The following is a 21,327-nucleotide window of genomic DNA, read 5'->3' on the forward strand; positions in this document are numbered from 1 at the left end:
TGTTACTCTGCTGTATCTTTTTGACCCCCCCCAATGAACTAGCATGGCTACATCAATTGATTTAACAATATCCTTAAGCCCAATTACTATTGGATATGCATGTGAAACCTACACTGAAAGTTTGTTGGGCTCTGTCTTCAACAAGACTGGATAAGAGCCACCTGCAGCTTAATCCAGCCAAGACTGGAAGGATGGGGTTATACCCCCTCTGAAGCAGCAAGTATGTAGCTTGGGGGCAGTTCTGGATTCACTGCTGTTGCTCAAGGCCCAAGTAACCCTGGTAGAGTGGAATGCCTTCTGTCAGTTCCATCTGGTGGGCCCAGCCTTACTTCTGTTGTCTAGGCTCTGGTAACCTAGTTGTACATGTGCTATACATGGGGTGACTTTTGAAGGTTCAGCATCTGCAGGTGGTGCCAAATTCAGCAGCCAGATTGTTGACCTGGGTAGGACAGTCAGTCCATATAACACCAATTCTAGCACAACTACACTGGTTGCGTATCAGTTTCCAAAATGCTGGTTTTGACCTGCAAAGCCTGATGTGGCTGAGGACCACCTCTTCCCCACATGAACCAACCCAAACCCTGTGAGTATTGTGTATTAAATACTTAGTATTATCAATTTTCTCACTACCTCCTACAGTGCTTTTCGAAATGCAAAACCACAATCTGTCAAACTAGATGGATCTGACTCATGTATTGTACTACTTCCCTTGTTTACAGCAATGTGGTTGGGTAAAGATGTGCATCCAATGACCCTTTGCTGAACAGAAGTTATTTATTTCATTTAGCACATCATGGATAGGTAGTGTAACAGCTTCAAGATTAAAATCAACCACAGTGCAAGTTACCCATGTAGTCCTGAGTTTTGGCTAAGGGAATATGCAAAACAACACACTGGCACCCTGGTTATTATTAATATTCTGTTGGGAGCCATCCAGAGTGGCTGAGGAAGCCCAACCAGATAGGTGGAGTATTATTATTATTGTTGTTGTTGTTGTTATTAAACCAGGATGTGTGCTGTCCATGGGAAACATTATGGTTACATGCCAGTGGAAAGGCAAGGCTGTATCTAAAAACGAGCAAGGCCACAGCAATTCCACTATCACTAGCATGTACCCCATTCTCCTACTTAACATTCCTTTGAATTCTCTCACAATGCAGCCTAGTCACCCAAAGCAAACTGCTCTAGTATGGACATATTACCCCACCCCACTGTTGCCTCCCATCTTTGAGCATAGACATTCCAACAGCGTGCTTGGGCAAGGGAATCTTCTCAGGTATCCATGGAAGGTTGTTGCCTACATATTTGGAAGGGGGGAGGGTTAATCCTTTTCTCCGCATCTGCCATGCTTCCTGCAGCAGCTACTGGGGGGGGGGTGTGTGGCAGAGCCAAGTGAGGGAAGCCACAAGCCACATGCAAAGACAAGTGACGTTGGCATTAAACTAGCTGATACAGTAATAGCATACTAACACTGATGAGACTAGAAGCGTGGCTATCAAACACCTGCTTGCTCTGCCATAAGCAAATCTTGCATTATGTCTCTAGGAGCCCATAATCTCTAGAGCAAGCCTACCATTATCTTGTTTCAAACCAGACTGAGTAGGAACTATCCTCTTCGGGCTGCTGGAACAAAAATGAGGCAACTCTGAGTAAACTACATTTGCAAAAGTTTTTGAACAGGCACAATCATTCCAAAATTTAGCAACATCACTAATGGCAACCAACTGCTTTATTGAGATTTAAAAAACCAAATGGTGGCTGAAGAAGACATCGCTTTAAGGGTTCTGAATACACACATTTAAGATTTGCTTGAATAATTAGATCATTAAGTTGAGCACTAATAAGAAAACTGCTTCTGCACATTGGTTTTAACATTATTTACAATATTCTTGCCTTGGTTTTATTATCTAAAATTATTACAAAAAGATCACAAGTTCATTATTTTACAGGTGGGTCAATACCTTTGTAGGCTACCCCTCTGAAACATATACAAACTAGAACAATTACATTATATAAGCTTCCAAACCAGAGATTCCTTGCAGTCTAAAAAGTACAATGATAACCTAGTAGCATCCTGCAGCAACCAATGTATTTACATTCTGTGGGGGCAGGAAATTAACATTTACAGTAATTTCATTGTAAAAAGCTGCTATACAGTAGGCGTTATCAAGGAAATATCTAGAATTTGCATGTGTCAGTCTGTTCATTTCAAAGTTTAGCTAGAATTTATACTTCATTCAATGAGAGGTTCATTAATCCACATTCTAATCCTGTATTCACTCTCTTAAACAAGCAAAATGCCTACAGAACATGATTTGTACTAGAAATTAATAAGAGGGTGTACTTAAATTGAACAGGTATGAATTCTTATTTTAAAAACAGATCTGCATGAAAAAGGGGTACCCTGATTAAAAACATTGTTCTGTAAACTTCAGTCAGTGATTTAGGTTTTTCTTTTAACCAATTGAAGAATGATTCATCACCTACAGCTGTTTAGAAGGCTTGTTAATCTTTTTCTAAGTATATACCTTTGGACACTAACCCTTCAACACAAATTAATTGGCATTTTTATGAAACCATGATCTTGTTAATTTTCAGCACAGTTGCCATGAAATTGGAGCACATGTTTAAGCTGTAAAGCAGCAAGCATTGCCTTATAGGACAAAAGCCAAGATGAACAGGTAGTCAAATTAAATCAGAAGGGAGGGAAGAATGAAAAGGGGTAGCAAAAAACTTGTCCTTCGATTTCCAGGCCAGTCTAGCTACAGTAGTACTGCATCCGGTCTGTTCTCCTCCTCTTCCGAGACTGAAATTCTTCAAAAAACTGCTGAATGTCTTCTCTCTTAACAACCTGGTGGCAAGTAAAAGTTGATGGAAGAAAATAATGGAACTGACACATTTTAAATGTAAGTTAAGGCCTGGATGAAAAGCATGGTGGTCACTAATAGGGCAGAAATCAAGGCATTTTATCTGGGATGCTAAACAAGGTTTTGAAAGTCAAACTACTAAAGGTCATTTTGAGACATTACACTTTAAAATGAATTATTGAGTCTGTTCTGAAAAATGGCTTAATTCCTCCTAAGGGCTCATGATAGCTAATACACAAATTCCTCTTACCTCCATTAACATCCTTAAAACAATTCTATGAGGAAGATATGGCCCAAGGTCACCAGTGAGCTTTATGAGTGACCTGAGAAACTGAGGACCTAAGCCTAAAAGCCTTATTACCTTCCAATCCTGTTACAACCGAGTAGGATTAATCTGTAAATCAACAAAAGAGAATCGCTATGGAGTTATATACTTACTGTTCCGTCATTTGCAAATCTTCTCAAATAGTCTGTCAGTTCTGTTTTCAAGTCATTGTATTCTAGATTTAAAAAAAAAAATTGTGTTACTGTAGTTGTGAATTTACTTAATGGATTGTTTTTCTCCCATTTAGCTGACTAATTGCAACCAAATATGGTCCAAGACTCATACTGCTCCTCTACCTCCCCGCTCCTCTGATCTGCTTTTTTGCTCAACATATCAACTTAGTTTAGCATGGATTTTCCATTCAAGGGAAGTAACAGTACCAATCTATTGAGCATTGGCCAGACTACACAGAGTACTGTGTTTCAGTTCTGTGCACCACAATTTAAGGAGAATATTGACAAGATGGAACACGTGCAGAGAAGGGCAAGCAGGATGATCAAGGGTCTGAAATACCAAGCCTAATGATGGAGCAAGTTTCCTTTCTCCTGCTCCAGAGGGTAGGATTTGAACCATGGATTCAAGTTAAAATAAAGAAGATTCCAACTCAACATCAGGAAGAACGTTCTGACGTTAAGAGCTGTTCAGCAGTGGAACAGACCACCTCAAAAACTGGTGGATTCTCCTTCCTTGGAGGTTTTTAAGCAGAGGTTGGATGGCCATCTGTCATGGATGCTTCAGCTGAGATTCCAGTATTGAATGAGGTTGGACTAGATGACCCTGGGGCTCCCTTCAACACTATGATTCTATGACCAGCATTCTGAAACCAAGCTGCTGCATTCTGCACAACATTCTGCCTAAGCATTCCCCAACCTGGTGCCCTCCCACCAGCTGCTCATTGGGTAAAAAGTATAAAAGCTCCATCACTTACCACTGATTAGCTCCACCTGCTGGACTCTATTCATGCTGCTAAGTGTGTCCATTAGAGGATCTCTTCTGTCTGCTTCCTGGTCACTTGTCCCTTTATTCTCATAGGCTAAGACGGTATCACATTCCTCTGTTAGAAATGGGACTTCCAGGTCACAATACATTTTCTAAAAAACAAAGGTTTATTTTAAATACAGAAATGAATTGATCACCTTGGCCTCTTCTCCCTCAACTGGCACCTCAGGGCAGCCATTCTATCAATGGGATACATAGGAAGCACGGCTCACTCTATCACCTCTGCTATGACAGTCCAGCTCCATTTGTTTTACTCTTCCCTTCCCGACCCGTTTATGCAAGCCACTCTGGGAGCCTCTGGTGTACAAATGCAATCTATCAATAATATACACTTCCCTTCTTGGGAAAAAAAAGTTACTAAGTTTTACTCAGACTGGACCCACTGAAATTCATGAACCTAAATTAGTTATGCTCAAACTTATTTGACTACCACCTTAAATATTTCCAAATACCTCAAAGGAAGAGGTAACAATGTGCAGCTGGAGCCTGCAAATTTCAACGCAAGCCAACAAAAGGTGGAAGTGACAAATGGAGCCAGGCAAGGAAACCTAGGTAATGGGATACAAGGCCAGCAAACATTTCTTTTGCAAAGCCAGCAAACATATCCAACACAGGATTAAGAATTAAAGGGCAAGAACAGCGGTAGAAGAGGAAAAGCAAAAATGGGACATTTCTCCTCTACTTCCTCTTCCCCAATGTATGCATAGAGCTTTGAAATTTGATGACTAGAAAAGAGACTCCAATTGTGAATCAAATGAATAGACAAATTACAAGCAAGCATCACTCTTTTTTGTAACCTGCCCGAAAAAATTCATTATATTTTTTCAAACAAAAACAGGTTAAGTCTCGCAGGTTTACGCTTTCCCACTCCTTCCATTTTTATTCAGCCACTTGCAAGTTCATAGGTGAACTCCATTCTAGATAGTTCTAAAGCAAACATGAAAATTGGAGATTTTCAAAAATACATACCATACATTCTTTGCAGGTGCACAATTTGCTTCGCCAGTTGTGTGGCCAAAAGGTGGCCCTGTTCTTCTGTACGTACTGCTTGGCTTTAAGTTCTTGGAATCTGCAGGTGGATTCTTCTTTCTTAACTGTCTGCTGCAAAATGAAAGGTCAGTTTCTCTTCCATATCCATAGGTGTTGTTCATTCTAGCCTGTGCACTTCTTAGCTTTCTGCAAAGTTATTACAAAACTGCGATCTGGTAGTAGTAAGACGATAGTAATGCCATAACTAAAAAATGGAATATGTACATGAGGCTCAGACTTGAATTGAGGTCTAGGGAATCAGGAAAGCAAGCAGAGTAGCAAATACCTCACCAAACCTAACTCCATTTATTCCTCCTGAGGTTCCCAAAATACATTAGCCTTCACGTTCTTCCTAGACATTGTATTGAAAAAAACCTCCTCTGGATAAATCTTGCAAAAAGAGCTCACAGTTCTCGTTTTCGCAGCCAAAAAAATGCACAAACACTGTAGCACCGGAAATAATCCTTCTAATACTTGCTTTCTGACTCTACAGGCACATTTGACATGAATCTTTCTGTTCACTTCAGTCCCACTTGTGAAGGTAGAATCATAGAATCATAGAGTTGGAAGAGACCACAAGGGCCATCGAGTCCAACCCCCTGCCAAGCAGGAAACACCATCAGAGCACTCCTGACATATGGTTGTCAAGCCTCTGCTTAAAGACCTCCAAAGAAGGAGACTCCACCACACTCCTTGGCAGCAAATTCCACTGTCTAACAGCTCTTACTGTCAGGAAGTTCTTCCTAATGTTTAGGTGGAATCTTCTTTCTTGTAGTTTGGAACCATTGCTCCGTGTCCGCTTCTCTGGAGCAGCAGAAAACAACCTTTCTCCCTCCTCTATGTGACATCCTTTTATATATTTGAACATGGCTATCATATCACCCCTTAACCTCCTCTTCTCCAGGCTAAACATGCCCAGCTCCCTTAGCCGTTCTTCATAAGGCATCGTTTCCAGGCATTTGACCATTTTGGTTGCCCTCCTCTGGACACGTTCCAGTTTGTCAGTGTCCTTCTTGAACTGTGGTGCCCAGAACTGGACACAGTACTCCAGGTGAGGTCTGACCAGAGCAGAATACAGTGGCACTATTACTTCCCTTGATCTAGATGCTATACTCCTATTGTCACGTAATTTCAACACAAACTTTTCTCCTCAAAATTGCCTTTGTAAGGGCAAAACAGGCCACTTTTTCAGAGGTGTAGGAAGACCTGTCCCTTAACAGAAAGTCAATGTGTGAAGCATTTTATTCCGTTTTTATATTTTATCTTTTGTAATGACCAGCTAGACAAAATAAATAAATAACAATTATTCTCTTGCTCTGAGCACAAACGAAAGAAAGATTTTGACCATAAACCACAAAAGAATAAATGCAAAGCTTACCTCAGAACACTCAGAGGCAGAGCTGGTGGATGGCTCATTATCGTGTGCTGCTTTTTCTTCTTCGGTCTTTATTTGATTATCTATACCATTTTCTTTTTTTATTTCTTCAGTTTCTTCAACATTCAGCACAACTTGATCTTCAGCTGCAGGAGTAACTTTGGTCACAGTGTGAACTGCAAAAGACAGACACCCACACCTAATATTGGCATGCCTGCGCTACAAAATGTTACTTCATTCTCAAAAACCTGAAATGTTATTTCTGTCTCGGTAGTGGCGCCCTCCCTGTGGAATACCCTCCCTTCAGATGTCAAGGAGATAAAAGAACTATACAACTATTAGAAGACTTCTGAAGGCAGCCCTGTATCGGGAAGCTTTTAATGTTTCATGCTTTATTATGTTTTATATATTATGTAAGCTGCCCAGAGTGGCTAGGGAAACCCAATCAGATGGGCAGGGTATAAATAATAAAATTATTAATTTTTATTAAATATCAAAATGGCTACCCACAACAAAAGGTGAGGTGATACACTATGCCTAACATTAAGAAATCTCAAAGCGCAAGAGCATAATTCAATCAGCCAAAATTAAGACTGCTGCAACCTAAACAAGTCGAAGTTGCAGTAATTTAAATGAAACTAAGATGGGTTAAATCCAAAAACTTGCATTAGCGAGGCTGAGCTGCTGCTCCAGGTTAAAAATATTAGCACAACAGCTGCCCTTATTCTCCTCACCTGCTATCTGTGAGGCATATGCCCACAGGAAAGGGCAACGATCCATGCAAGCCTGACACACCATTTCGTGAAAGTCCCCACTATCTGGAGGGATTGCACCAAGATGCTGGAGGTAGAAATGAGAACACACGGGAAACACATATTAACAAATTATTGGGAAACCAGTGATCCTCAAGCACTGGAACACATCTTTTTTCTTCTTTACACTCTAAACTAGGTACGAACAGAGCCCAGACTTATGGAACCTTTAGAAGTTGGTGTTTTATTAGAAATGAACTTGGGTACAAAACAGTTCATAGGAGTGAACTGGTGGCATTCATCTGTCTCGGGAAAGAATGGAGGAGTGCGCCTCTGGGGGTGACGTCAAACTGTTGGGAGAGTTGTAGGACTCCAAATTAAGTAACAGGGTGTCTCTGAGCAAAGAGTGGCTGGGGAAACCCAGCCAGATGGGCAGGGGTATAAATAATAAATTATTATTATATTATGTTCAGCTCAGGAGTTTGTTTTAATACCAACTGAGTTCATAGTCCTTTCACACAAAAATCCACTCATAAGTTTTCCCTGGGAGGGATGAGGGAGAAAGAAGAGATTAGCTTAGAATACAGAAATTCAGCAATCTAATTAGAAATTGAAAATCAAATATTCCTTCATATTTAATGTAGACAGCACCCCTAATCTTACCTCTGCCCATGGCATACAGTGTGACCCAGGCATTTGTGTAAATAAAGGGTTAACTTTATTTTACAATCTTTCATCCTTATAGAACATGTAATGGCTAAACTTCATCTAAACGTTGCCTGTTCCAGTAAGGAGGAGATTTAACTATCCAACTGTAAACAGTTTTAAGTGTATAGGTTTGCAACATAAACTCAATTATTCCAGAGTATTGCTTGAGGGATCTATGCAATTATTTTGAATTAAGGAGGCTGAGGAAGCGAGCCCTGTACAAGTTAGAAAATCTGGTCTGACAGGTTAAATTTATCACTTTAACATTTCCAACCCTTTCCATTTAATGAAGTGATTTTATTACATGGGCTTACCCTTCCATGAAACCAGTCTTCACAAACTATGCACTGGATCATTTCATCTGGAATCTAAAAATAGAGCCAAAATATTACAAAATTATCTTTGTCAGGCTACCTTTGAAGATGGTTCAACGAGTGCAAAATGGTGCTGTAATTTGCTTATTGAGAAGCTTGAAATAGCAATCTCCTCAATCACCTATATTAAAACATCTGCCCTGCCTGCAGATTCATTTCCATGGTTTTAACTTTTAAAGCCTTAAATTGTTAGGGTCCCAATTACCTTAGGGGACACTACCATCACTACATTTTCTAATACAGTGGTACCTTGGGTTACAGACGCTTCAGGTTACAGGCTCCACTAACCCAGAAATAGTACATCGGTTTAAGAACTTTGCTTCAGGATGAGAACAGAAATCGTGCAGTGGCAGCACAGCGGCAGCAGGAGGCCCCATTAGCTAAAGTGGTACGTTAGGTTAAGAACAGTTTCAGGTTAAGAATGGACCTCCAGAACGAATTAAGTTCTTAACCCGAGGTACCACTGTAGTGAACTCCGTAATTTAACTAAACACCGTATAAGTAATACTTATTTTGTCTGTTTTCAATCTTCCAACATTTAGCTATAATGGATGGCTCCAAGTTCCAATATTATGAAAAGTCAAATTGGCCACTGGGTAAGCCTAGAGAACACGATGAAATACCCTGCATAAAAAAATACCCTGATGTTGCCAGTTTGTGCAATTTCTTGCGTCATGGCACATGATCAGTAGCACTGTACATATTGCAGAGCTTTGTTTTCCACCAACTACCTCTGCCAAATATCTCTTTTTGCTTATTTTAAAATGGATAACAAAACATAGTAAAGTTACTAAAACTTACTAGAACTGCACGCATATAAAAATATTTGCATGTACAAGACGTCAGCATCTTACCTCATCATCAGGATCTGGGTAAGGTCTTTTACAAACACAATATAATCCAAAGAAGTTATCGTTATATTTATTTGCTGGATTCACCGTTGCCTTCTCCTAGAAATAAGTCAGGACATATGTCTTAAACAAAAAACAAGAGGAAAACAAATACTCTAGAAATAAAAACTGTTAAATCATGGTATGTATCTTACTTTTAGTCATCCCAGAAAGCTAAACTTTGCTGTTATGTCCAGTCATATTAAATGCATATCACATGTCCCTTATTGAACCTCACTTCAAGCCTGAAATATTTATATACTCTATAAACCTTTGAGATTTTGGAAGGGAAAGAAATTGAGGTAATTAGAAGAGAAAGAGGATGAACTGTTTTTTTTCCTTGAAGGCAGAGTCAAACAACAAAAGAAAAAGAATAGAGTTCCCTCAATTGAAGTTAATGGGAGACTCAATGTGCCCATCTGAGTCAGATTATCATGTTTACAGACAACACTGTACACACTAGGGCTGGGCGGTATTTGGTTTTCAGCATCACAATATATCATCAGCTAAATATCACTGTATCTCGATATATCCCAACATATATTGGCGATGGCGGAGGACCTTGCTGGCAGATGGTCCCGCCATACCTCCCTGCAGCAGCGGAGGATGCGCCACGCTTCCCCACAGCAGCCAAGGGCTTTGACAAGACTCCCTGTTGTGGTGGGGGGCCTTAAAAAGTAAAGAAGTAGTAGTTTTAATAAAAATATTAAATAAACATCCACATAATTTTCAACTAATTCAAGTGATTTACTACTCAGGTTGCATCTGCTTCCCCACTCAGAGGTCTAAGTGGAATCTATGCATGCATAAGCCCCACAGAATTCAACTGAACTTACTTCTACTTTCCTGGGAGTAAGCCTCATTGAATTCAGTAGGGCTTGCTTGTGAGTAGACAAACATGTGCTTGCACTAGTTACTGAAAAACACCCTCCCCACATTCTCCCATTTCAGCACAAGGCAGCCAGCTAAATCTTCTCCCCTCTATCCCCACCCCCCACACAGAAGGGCCTCCTCAAAAGCCCTCATCCCACCAATCTCTCTCTTTTTATCAGAGGGAGGGAGGGCAAGCAAGCAAAAAGATAGGTTCCTTTAAATAAAAAACCCCTTCCTTTTTGATATGGAGGAAAGGTATTTAAGGGGGAACCAACAACATAAAAACCACCAAAAAATAAAAATGAAAACTCTTCTGGGGGGGGGGGAGTTTGAGGAAAGGAAGATGTGCTTTCCAGTTCTTTGTTTACTTTCTTTGTTTACTTTGCAGCTGGATCTTAGATTGCTGGATCTTCACTGTCTAGGCATGGGGGGGGGGGACCCTCCTGGATTGTTAGCAGGCTCTGCATAATTAGCTCAGCTCTAAGTGGAAAGAAGCGGGTGGCACTGTGGGTTAAACCACTGTGCCACCTGGGCTTGCCGATCGAAATGTCAGCGGTTCAAATCCCTGGGACGGGGTGAGCTCCCATTGTTCAGTCCCAGTTCCTGCCAACCTAGCAGTTTGAAAGCACGCAGTGCAAGGATAAATAGGTACCGCTCCAGCGGGAAGGTAAATGGCGTTTCCGTGCGCTGCTCTGGTTTCGCCAGAAGCGGCTTAGTCATGCTGGACATGACCCTGAAAAACTGTCTGTGGAAGCGGACAAACACTGGCTCCTTCAGCCTGTAAATTGTCAGGGGTCCCTTTACCCCTTTACCTTTAAGTGGAAAGATACCTGTGAATATGAAAGAGTTTGCTGGTTTGTGTGAGGGCTTATCATCATTTAGGAGGGAGGAGGGCGAGAGCAAACAAAGCTGGGGAGATGGTGCCAGCAAATTATTTGCAAAGTATCTGTTCAGTTGAGCTACCCCCTGGGAAGCTGTTAAGTCTCCACCTTTTGTTCACCGGTATATTGCCTTGTTGAAACACATATCACAATGTTATTTCAATACACTGTATTCAAGAATATGGCGATTTATAGCACAGCCCTAGTACACACCATTTTTATAAGCCAGCAAATGAAATCTGCATTTCCATGCAGAGTCAATCCAGATGTGAAGGGGCATCTGGATGTGGGTCCACATCTGCAATGAACTGACCCATGAAGGTCACTGGACACTAAATAAAGCTAGCCTGGGCCAACAGCTATGAAGAACTTTGCAAATTTCATTTCACTCTCACTTTTGAAATGCATGTTTGAGAGAGGGAGGAGAAAAGAAATTACAAGTAAAAGTTCTCACACTAAAGAACAAAGAGTTTAGCTATGATTACACTCCAAAAAGGAAACAGAATTATACTTACTGGAAGTAGTTTGCATTGCAAATTTTTGAATTTGCTGTTTCCACAATCACAGCGGAAGTTTCTAAGAGAGAAAAAAGAGCCAGAGTCCCAACAGGGCTTTTTTTAGTTTTAGGAACATCAGTTACATCTCAGGAAAGTTAACTGTATTAATAAATGGATGAAAAATCCCTACTTCTGACCAGGATCATTCAACCACACCCAAAAAGGTTTTTATCAAAGCAGACATTTGATTTACAAATTTGATGATTATTATACTATCATGAACAAGAACATGGCATTTTGGTGAGCCCATAGTACTGCTTATTTTGGTTGTCTCATTGGAGGCTCATAAACAAACAGCTGCAGCCAAAGGTTTTTCTTTTAAACCTAACATATCCAATAGTTTTCTATGTTTGCTAAATCTCAGTAACATTTTTCTCGCAGTTACAATCCTGAGTTTCAAAGCATTCCTGTATACACTGGCAGAGGAAGAGGAGTGTGGGGGAGCGCACCAAGTGATCCTGGTGGGGTGCCATTGCAGCTGCCCCCCCCACCCATGTTGGGCGTCGTGCCCCCACAGGTGGCACGCCACGCCCCCAGGACGCACCCCAGCCCCGCCCCCACCTGCTCTCCGCCACTGCTTGTATAAAAGAGTTACAGTGGCAACAAAATGGCAAATCTAGTTTAATAATAATAATAATAATAAATTTTATTTATACCCTGCCCTCCCCAGCCAAGACCAAGCTCAGGGCGGCTAACAACCAATAATAAAAACAAGTTGATTGAAATACAACTTTAAAACAAGATTAAAATAATTAAAACATTAAAATGCAGCCTGCATTTAGTTTAGCTGCATTAATGTTGTACAGTAGAGGAAATAAATTTGATTTTAGGTAAACTTTACTATTGCTGGCAACCCTGAGATCACTGGATGGAATAACTGATTTTAGAAGGTTTTAACTGTAACTGGTTTTTTTAAAAAAAATTAAACTGATGTATAATGTTCTGGTTTTTAAAACTGTAGATCTGTTTGTCACCCTGGGCTCCTTCAGGGAGTGGGATATAAATTCAATCAATCAATCAATCAATCAATGTTACCTTTTTGTATACAGCTCAAATAACTTGTGGGTGCCATGACATTCATAACTGCATGCTAAACAGATCCCTGCTGGTTCTTCTCCTGGCGGCGTGCACGTACTGCAGGCATACAAGGCTTGCCTCTTTACAGCTCCCTGGAAAAGAGACAGCAGCATAAAAATGGAGATGTTAGGGAATGCCAGTCTGGGAATTTGAAGTTGAGCAAAATTGAATTCTGTGTACAGAAACCAAATCCAGCTTTCATTTTCAAAGGAGATGCCATAATGGCTCCCATGTTCTCAAGCAGCCTACAACTTAGAACTGATTATTCCAGATTCAGCCAACAATATGTCTCCACATTAGAAATTTCACTTAGGCAGCTAAAATAACTGGCAGCCAGAAAATGCTGTATACTCAATGCCAAGTTTGTTTCTGAAAAGGGAACAAAAGGACCAGGGTGCTACATGGTGTTGAATAAGAGCACTGCAGTATAAATAAGCTTCCAAATAATCCCATATTTTCATTATCTAGATAACAAGCTACTGATATGGGGGGGGGGGGGGGGAGTCAGACAAAATAAGAGGAAAGGGACAAAATTGCCCTTGCCTAAGCAACATCATTCACTGCTGTTTTACACAATTCTTCCTTGTTTCACAGGCAATGTATAAGCAGAAGATTTTCATATTTCAGCTGTTTTCTTCCCTAATGAACAAGGTATATAAAGAGTACCATGCACAGATGAGGATCGCTGTCCAGTGTATTTCTGTACCCCTTAGGTGTATGAACCTTAGTCTAAAGCTATCCCAGTTTATTTTCAAACATACCAAGACACCCACACACCCTCCTCCTTGCTTCAGCTATTGCAAGACGGCTTGAGGTTACTGCAAGATATTACTAAGATATGTGATGCCTAACTTTTTTCCAGGAGCATGCCGATAGGAGGAAAAACAAGAGGTGCAGCCAGATGATCAACAAACTTCAGAATGATCATCACTGGCCAGAATACACTCCTGGAGCAGTGAGAACGGAGTTACGTCAAAATTGTAGCAAAAAGGGAGTAGGCAAAAGGGGACATTTGTAACTATGATATTAAGTACACTGTATTGTAATCTTTTAGAAGACATTAATAAGATTCCAGTGACCATTCCATGCCCTTCATTTCATTTAACCACACTAAAGTCTGATCACCATGGGACCACAAGAACAAACCAAAGTATGGAGAAAAGATCCCCCGCAATTGGTTGCCCTGCAAGAAACTATTGCTCTGCAAGACCTTTTTTGGGGTGTAAAAGCCTAGCTACCTTTTCCATATACGTATTATGCTCTTTGACTTTATAATCCACGCACATCTGTTAACAGAGTCCTATCCCACCCACCTTTCCAAACAGCGTTTCAAAAAGAACAAGCAAAACTAACAAAAGCACGAGGTCAGCTGAAGAGAAAAACACCAAGACGTTCGGCAGCTGCTGAATGGAGCTCGGCCGCCGCGTTGCCATCTTGTTGACCACGGCGGATGCGTTTCTACGGATGGTTTTTTTAAAATTGCATTATAGGGTTTACGTTGCACTTGCGAGGCTCTTGTTTATTGTTTGTCAGCCACTTTGGGATTCATTTGAGCGGAAAGTCCATGAATCTTTAGTAGGCTGAGCAGAGTGGCTGGGGAAACCCAGCCAGATGGGCGGAGTATAAACAATTAAATAAATAAATAAATAAATAAGATGATGATGATGATGGAGCGGGGTTACTTCAAATAATGACTAACGAAATAAAGAGGAGCGGGCATTCCTCTTTCCTTCTGCCCCCGCTTCCCCTCCCCCCCCCAGCCCCTCAGGGGTCGCCAAGGGAAGCCCCACCCGGCGGGGCACCGCCCCCCTCTCTTCGCCCCCTTCGCGGGGCTCACCTGAGAGTAGCTGCAGCGCTCGTGGTCGCTCCCGCCCAGCACGGCGCGCGCCTCCTTCTCGAGCTCCTCGCTCTCGGCCAGCACCTCGGCTAGCGACACCACGGGCTCCTCCGCGCTCCGCTCGCCTTCTTCGCCCTCGTCGCCAGGTAGGCCGGCGCCAGACGCCGCCGTCTCTTTCTCCATCCTCAAGCAACGCACGCAGCTCCCTTTCCCTCCCTGGTCGGTGAAGGGGAGGAGGGGGAGGAAAAGGCGGGAAAACGCCAAACCGCCACCAGAGAGCGCCCGGCGCACGCCGGAAGCGGAAAGCGAGGGGTCCGCTGTCCTGCGCCGCCGCCGCCACCCAGACGCTACGAGATAAAAGGCGCTCGGTGGGGAGGAGCAGGAAGGAGAAGTAGGGCGTGGCGGGGAGGGAGGTTCACGCGACGCCAACGAGGCCCACGTGAGCTCCGGAAGCCAATCACAAAAGGGGGAGGAGACGAAGGCGGGAGGAGAAGACAATGAAACGGCTCGTGAGCTGTTGAGTGAGGCGCGTGCGCTGGGTAGGCGGGGCCAGAGTGGCGGTTGGAAAAGCCGCCTCCTCGGTTAGGGATTGGCTGTCTGTTTCCAGGGCGGGGGAAAGGCAGAAGAGAAGCGGAGCGATGGAGTTGCGGGCGGAATTGACGGGCCGCGACGGGCGGAAGCGGCCGCTGAGGGTCCGTTGCGAGCCGCCGGGAGAGTTGCGGGGCCTGCTCAGCGGCCTAGCTCAGCTGCGGGAACAGGTCTCGGCGCTGCTTGGCCCCCTGGTGCAGCAGGAGAGCGGCGCCGGCGACCGAGCCGGGCCTGGAGGTGAGGAGGCCCCGGACTCGGCCACGAGTTCCCGCCTCGCCCGAGAGGAGAGGAAAGAGGCTTCGTCCTGCTTCCTAGCAGCCAAGTGCCCCTTTGGGTACTTGGAAATCAGCAGCAGGTGGAGCCTCTTCAGATGCCACGACAAAGCCTTTCGGTTCTTATTTTGGCTATTTTGAATTTACTGACATGTCTCCATGTTTGTATTTGTATATTTGTCCTCTGTTTTGAATGTCTGGGCACAGCTCGTTGTGGGAAAGAGGCATATAAATAAAATCGGTGAAAGGGCAAAGGGTTGGTTGAAGCGTGGTGCTGATAACGCCAAGGTTGCAGGTTCAGGGCCTGTACAGTAATGGGACAGCTGCATATTCCTGGGTTGCAGGGGGTTGGACGAGAATATCCTCAGGGTCCCTTCCAACTCTACAATGCTATGACTGTGAAATCAAAAAAATAAAAATGTAGAATAGGCATAATTAGCTAATTTACATTGATGTCCCTGGGTTTACCCTGAGCTTTAAGTTCAATACCATTTGAGAATTCCAATAGTCTATACCACTTTATTCTCAACATGTAATTCTGCATGTGCAGACCAGGTCTATGCTTATATACCTCTTGTATGATCTGGTGAGGACCTAAAGTTTTGGACTAGTTACCATAGTCTCAGAAAACTGTCTTATCAGTGGGGTTGATCAGAGTTGTAGTCCAATATCTGGTAGGCCACACAAGTTTCCCATCCATTGTATACGAACACTTTGCATATACATTTCTAACTCTTGAACATGCCTCTTGCAAAAGTACACTCAAATGCTAGTATCTCTTGACTTATTATACCCAGTTCAAGCAACACCAAAATAAAATTTAAAAAATTTGAAAATCATAGAACGGTAGAGTTGCATGGGGCTACAAAGCTCATCTAGTCCAGCCCCCTGCAGTGCAAGAATCTTACACCCAATGTGGGGCTCAAACCCACAACCATGGGACTAAGTCTCGTGCTCTACTAACTGAGCTACCCAGCCTCATAAAATGTTAGTTAAACTCAGCAAATGGAATGAGAAGTTAAGTGTAGGCATTCATGGGGAAATAGTTTAGCTATCTTAGCAGATTTCATATGAAATCTTTTTCTTTTAGGTGATTATGATGATGAACAGGATGATGATGATGATGATGATGAAGAAGAAGAAGAAAATCATGTCATTGCCAAAGCATGTGCTGACGGACCACCATTAAAACGAATAAAAACACAGTCCTAATGAAAACTACAAACATTTACTGAACTTGAGTTTAATCATATGTACACACTTTCCCTCTGGGAAAATTTCTGGGATGTTTTGTTAAAACAGTCCTGATGAAAACAGCAGGTTTTTTTCTACGGAATTTGAGTTTTGTTTTCTAGACACTTTCCTCCCGAGGAAACTTCTGGGCTACTTTTTAAACTAGAAATGCACTGTCCTTTTTATTATTTACCGTTACCACAAATCAAAAGGAAAGCTCATTTGTGGAGTATTATGTGAAATACTGAAGCAACCAAGTAAAAGACCATGTATATAAGAAAGAATGATCTCCCTTCTCTGAGGGGAAAGGGCCAGTAGTGGTATTGAAATAAATTAGAAAGAGTTGTTTATTTTCATGACTTTCTTCATAAATAAACTGGGAGTAGAAAGTGAGGAAGTAATAGAGGGGAAAGATTGTTAAAAGAGAAAGAAGTGAATGTAAAAGGAGCAGGCAGGAGGAATGGAAGTGATGACACTTCGGAACAGGAAGCGGAAATAAGGTATGAACATGAAAGAAGAACGGGAGAAGAAATTATGAGTAAAAAATACTTTGCAATATATGGGGTGGAAAGGGGGAAAATAGAAAAGAGCCTCTTCTATTTTAAGTCACTTAGAGCAAATTCTTCCTGAAATGGGGAAGCTGAATCACAGTATTTCCAGTAGCTGCACTTAGCTTGAGAAAAGTTGAACTATAGAATTCATTTCCAGTAGGAAACTGCTGTAGCAAAGAATCTAGCAATTTCCCAAGATGGATTAGATACCAATAGAAAATGGTGTCCACAATTGCCAGCTGATTGTGCTAAACTGCCTGCATGTGGTTATGTATATCCTAATCCTCTCATTGGAGTGATAAAAAAATTAAAACTTCTTAACAATTCTAGTGATGTCAAAAGTGATGCCAACTAAGATCGATCTCTGAATGCTTTCTGAAAAAGTATTCAATGGAGGGTGAAAAGACAAGCAAGATGGTACATGTGTAATAGTCAACAGGCTTATATGACTGATTCTGTCCCTGCACCTCCATTTTGGCAGCTTTGTTTAGGAAAGTTTTTAATGTTTGATGTTTTATTGTGTTTGTTGGGAGCTGCCCAGAGAGGAAGCCTAGCCATATGGGCAGGGTATAATTTTTTATTATTATTATTATTATTATTATTATTATTATTATTATTATTATTTCTCACTGATGGACCTCCGTAATTGTCACCTTTTAATTGAACCCTGGGAGTAGAGAGTTTTGAGAGCCTCCTGTCTTAAGGACAACTTCTAATGTGACGTTTGTCTATGGCATTACCTAAAAATGAAAGACCATGAGAATTTTACATTTCAATAATACTTTGAGTTCTTTCTGTGGTAGATTTAAAAAAAATTTAAATTAAGTATCCTTTTAAAAGAGCCTGGGGCAGAACAATAACTCAAAAGTAATTCAAACAAATGTATCAAAGACTACACTTGTAATCTATGACTAAATCAAAGACATTTAAATGTGTTTCCCATGTTAATAAACAGTTGGAAACCAAAAAAATGTGCCTGGGCGTGTGCGTCAAGCATTCACAATACAACGAAGTAGAATATATCATGAACTGTATGCTGTCAAAGTGTTTACTTTCCATGACATGCATTAAAACTGCTGTCACTCAGATGCAATGCTAGCTACTGTTTAGTATTACACAACTATGCTTCATGCCAGTCACCTTCCTCTCTGGAAGATGAGATAAATGGTTTTGCTTCTGTTTCTATACAACACTTTAACATTATGTCTGAACCTAGGCAAAGCTATGGTTTACAGAAAGAAGCCAACTTCAACCTGGCTTATAAAATCTTGTTTCAATAAACCATAATTAAAATCAGTCACAGTGCAGGGTTTGGACATAACCTTAAATTGGGGTGCCAATCATTTTGGACCAGTATGCAAGTGCTGCGGGTGCCAGTCTCAAAATGGCTGCCATGGGGTCATGCTACTCCCCGCATCCTGGCCAAATTCACGCTTGTTGTGGGAAGTCAACTGTGTCCCGCCTGTCCTCATTGTGGAGAACACATAATACTGATTCCACACAAACACCATCATTTTGTTGCTATCTAGTAACAGGAAGTCTTCCCCAGTACCAAGAAAAATATCCAAGATGGACACACAGCATGCTTGAGCATTCCCCCATCCCAAAAAGCCCCTCCACAGGTTAAGAAAGTACCTATCATTTAAGAAAAAAACCTTTCCCCCTCAAAACATATGGATCACCAGCCTGGCACCCACGGGCACTGGGTCTGTACATACATATAAATAGACAAATTATGCATAAAAGCATGTCAATTGTTTATGCTCCTTGGTAGCATAAAGGCTCTATTGAGTTGTAGCAACCAATTAGTAGACCGGTTGTCTAACAAGGCACGGGCTTGTAACCAAGAAAGTAATTATTTGGTGCAGTTCAAAAGAATCTGGACAGTAATTTATAAGACTTGTGTGAATGTTCCAGCAAGAGATTTGTTTTTGCGTTGACAAGGAAAAAACGTTGGCTCAAACAGGCCAAGGGGACTTCGCTTTCCTCCTGCCTGGTTCCAGGGACGCCTGGCTAATAAGTGAATCTGTAGAGAATTGACCTACCATTCCAAAGTTTTTCTCACAGTTCAGATTATATAGGTTGGGTGGCTTAGTATTATTCAGAGTAGAAATAAAATAACTTCAGTGAAGAAGTGATATATAAATAGCTCAAATACTAGTCTTCAAATCCATCACAAAAGCTGTCAAGAATCTGCCATGGATGATAGAGGTAGCACTGGTCAGTGTTAATGCAAAGGTTTCTTAAATTAAAGCTGAGCTTCCAGTTGCCTTGCAGTCACACCTTGTTTCTAAGAGGCATGAGTGCTTCCATTTGGGCTATTGGGCATTTCTTATGTCTCAGTGAAGTAGCAACCAAGTTTATTAGATGCTGGGGCCTGGGTTTTCTCACCAGACTACTGTATGTTCCATAAAACAAGTATGACTGCCATGTTCAGTAAGCCAATAGCAAGATTAAACAGATTCAGATGGCCCACCTGACAAAACAGCACTCTTTTGACACAGTCCATGTTCATGGATGGTATTACTAGCATGTAGGTGCTATAACAAAGATGTAGCAAGAACCTTTTAAAAGTTATGCCTGTGATGAACTGGCTGCTGCATATGGGAGTTGTATTTAATGGAACAATTTTTACAAGCACACTTATAGTGACTGCAGGCTTAATTTTCTAACTGCTCTACTATTCAGAGGAGCTGATTTCATGTGAAATGTATGAAGCAGCAATATTAAAGGGCAAAGTCCACAGAAATGAAAACATTGTTCCCGTTACATCCAAATCAGGTCCACACGAAATCCAATTTAGAAAACACTTTTCCCCCTGGAAATCCTTAGCGTCACATATCGCTCTAATAAATACCAGCCAGAAAATGCCATACATTTCTGACTGTGCAATGAGTTGCACTGCATATAAACTCTATATACTAACCTAATTTTTCCCTAAAATTGTAGAAAATGTGGGGGAAATATTGAGTTGGACAGAAATGGGGAATGTGCCTGACTAGGTCCACAAATTCAAAACCCACCATTCTTGCTTACTTGAACGGCTACCTAGCTACACTGAACTTTAGGTACACAATTGATTCAAGCAGCCACAATGGATACAACAGAGATATACAGCCATTCAATATTTCCCTGTTCAGCTGTAGACAGAAGAATTTGATCTGCCTGGACAGCCAAAAACAAGATTTTACTAGTGAACTGTGCGCACATATATATATATATATATATATATATAATGGGAGAGTAGACAGGGAGGTTGCAAATGTCTTTCTACTAATCTGTAAGAAGTCATGAAATTTAAAAAGGCAAAGGATTTTTTTCCCACTGCTTTTTTCCCCATTATGCCATTACTAGTGATTTTGTAGCAAGGAGCATGCAATGAAGAGAGAGTAGAACACTTTTATGGCAGTCATTAAATTAGTCAAGCAAATAAAGTGCTTAGACTTAGCAGGGCTAACATCTCTTGGGATTTGTTGCTAGTAATGTACTCATATTTATACCAAATGAAATGAATAACCTCCTCTGGTTTGATAGAAACCAGGCCACAGGAGGATGCTAAAGTACATCATCTCAGTTGCAGTTAACTGCATTTCCCCTCAGATGCCATGCAATTAGAAGGACAACTGGTATATCTGAAGTACTTTACTAAAAGGGGGGGAGAGACTTAGATCATGCAGATATCTATACTCACATTAGGCAAATAATGTAGATAAAACGGCTCCTGCTGAAACATTTACATTATAAAACTACTTTCTGTATTAGCAAATACTGAGAATTTTCTACTTGGTAAATTGGTGTTGGTTTCTGGGTTTATTACTGTGGTTTGGATGTTGGTTTTAACGTTTGATGGCTGTTTTATTGGATAGAGCAATGTACATAATAGAATGAACATTGAATTACTATGTTTTAATTGCTGAGCGCTGCTGGGAGGAAAATGCAGTGAGTGCCATAATTTCCTAACACATGAACAGCAACTAATTGTCAGTTCACATGCATTTTAAAGCAAAACTGAGAGCGGCTCTCTCTGTCTCTTTCCCCTCTCACACACAGCCTTCATATTTGACGTATAGCACATGTTGCATTTTTGCATTTTTGTTCCCATATATGGAAAATTAGTTTCTGAATAACTGGCCTAACAA

The 21,327-nt window shown here is 41.4% G+C and overlaps 2 protein-coding genes across 4 annotated transcripts; one reads left to right on the forward strand and one right to left on the reverse strand.

The window, feature by feature from the left end:
- Window positions 1-1,711: 1,711 nt before the first annotated feature.
- UBR7 (ubiquitin protein ligase E3 component n-recognin 7) lies at window positions 1,712-14,933 on the reverse strand. 3 transcript variants are annotated; one of them, XM_081864154.1, is made up of 11 exons: window positions 14,545-14,933; window positions 12,666-12,799; window positions 11,589-11,649; window positions 9,284-9,379; window positions 8,370-8,423; window positions 7,330-7,435; window positions 6,599-6,771; window positions 5,161-5,289; window positions 4,121-4,283; window positions 3,306-3,367; window positions 1,712-2,851 (listed from the first exon to the last, which is right to left on the reverse strand). In XM_081864154.1, the coding sequence occupies exons 1-11, from the start codon at window positions 14,725-14,727 to the stop codon at window positions 2,759-2,761; spliced, it is 1,254 nt and encodes a 417-aa protein (XP_081720280.1). In that variant the 5' UTR covers window positions 14,728-14,933; the 3' UTR covers window positions 1,712-2,758. The 3 variants fall into 3 exon arrangements, with proteins under 3 accessions (XP_081720280.1, XP_081720281.1, XP_081720279.1); XM_081864155.1 differs by having other exon boundaries at window positions 5,161-5,292; window positions 6,599-6,741; window positions 14,545-14,932; XM_081864153.1 differs by having other exon boundaries at window positions 5,161-5,292; window positions 14,545-14,930.
- Window positions 14,934-15,089: 156 nt separating this feature from the next.
- GON7 (GON7 subunit of KEOPS complex) lies at window positions 15,090-16,993 on the forward strand. The gene is made up of 2 exons (XM_081867289.1): window positions 15,090-15,369; window positions 16,495-16,993. The coding sequence occupies exons 1-2, from the start codon at window positions 15,183-15,185 to the stop codon at window positions 16,614-16,616; spliced, it is 309 nt and encodes a 102-aa protein (XP_081723415.1). The 5' UTR covers window positions 15,090-15,182; the 3' UTR covers window positions 16,617-16,993.
- The last annotated feature ends 4,334 nt before the right edge of the window (window positions 16,994-21,327 follow it).

The sequence above is a fragment of the Podarcis erhardii genome (assembly GCF_964252035.2).
Source record: "Podarcis erhardii genome assembly, chromosome: 1".
In the NCBI taxonomy this organism is placed as follows: Eukaryota; Metazoa; Chordata; class Lepidosauria; order Squamata; family Lacertidae; genus Podarcis; species Podarcis erhardii.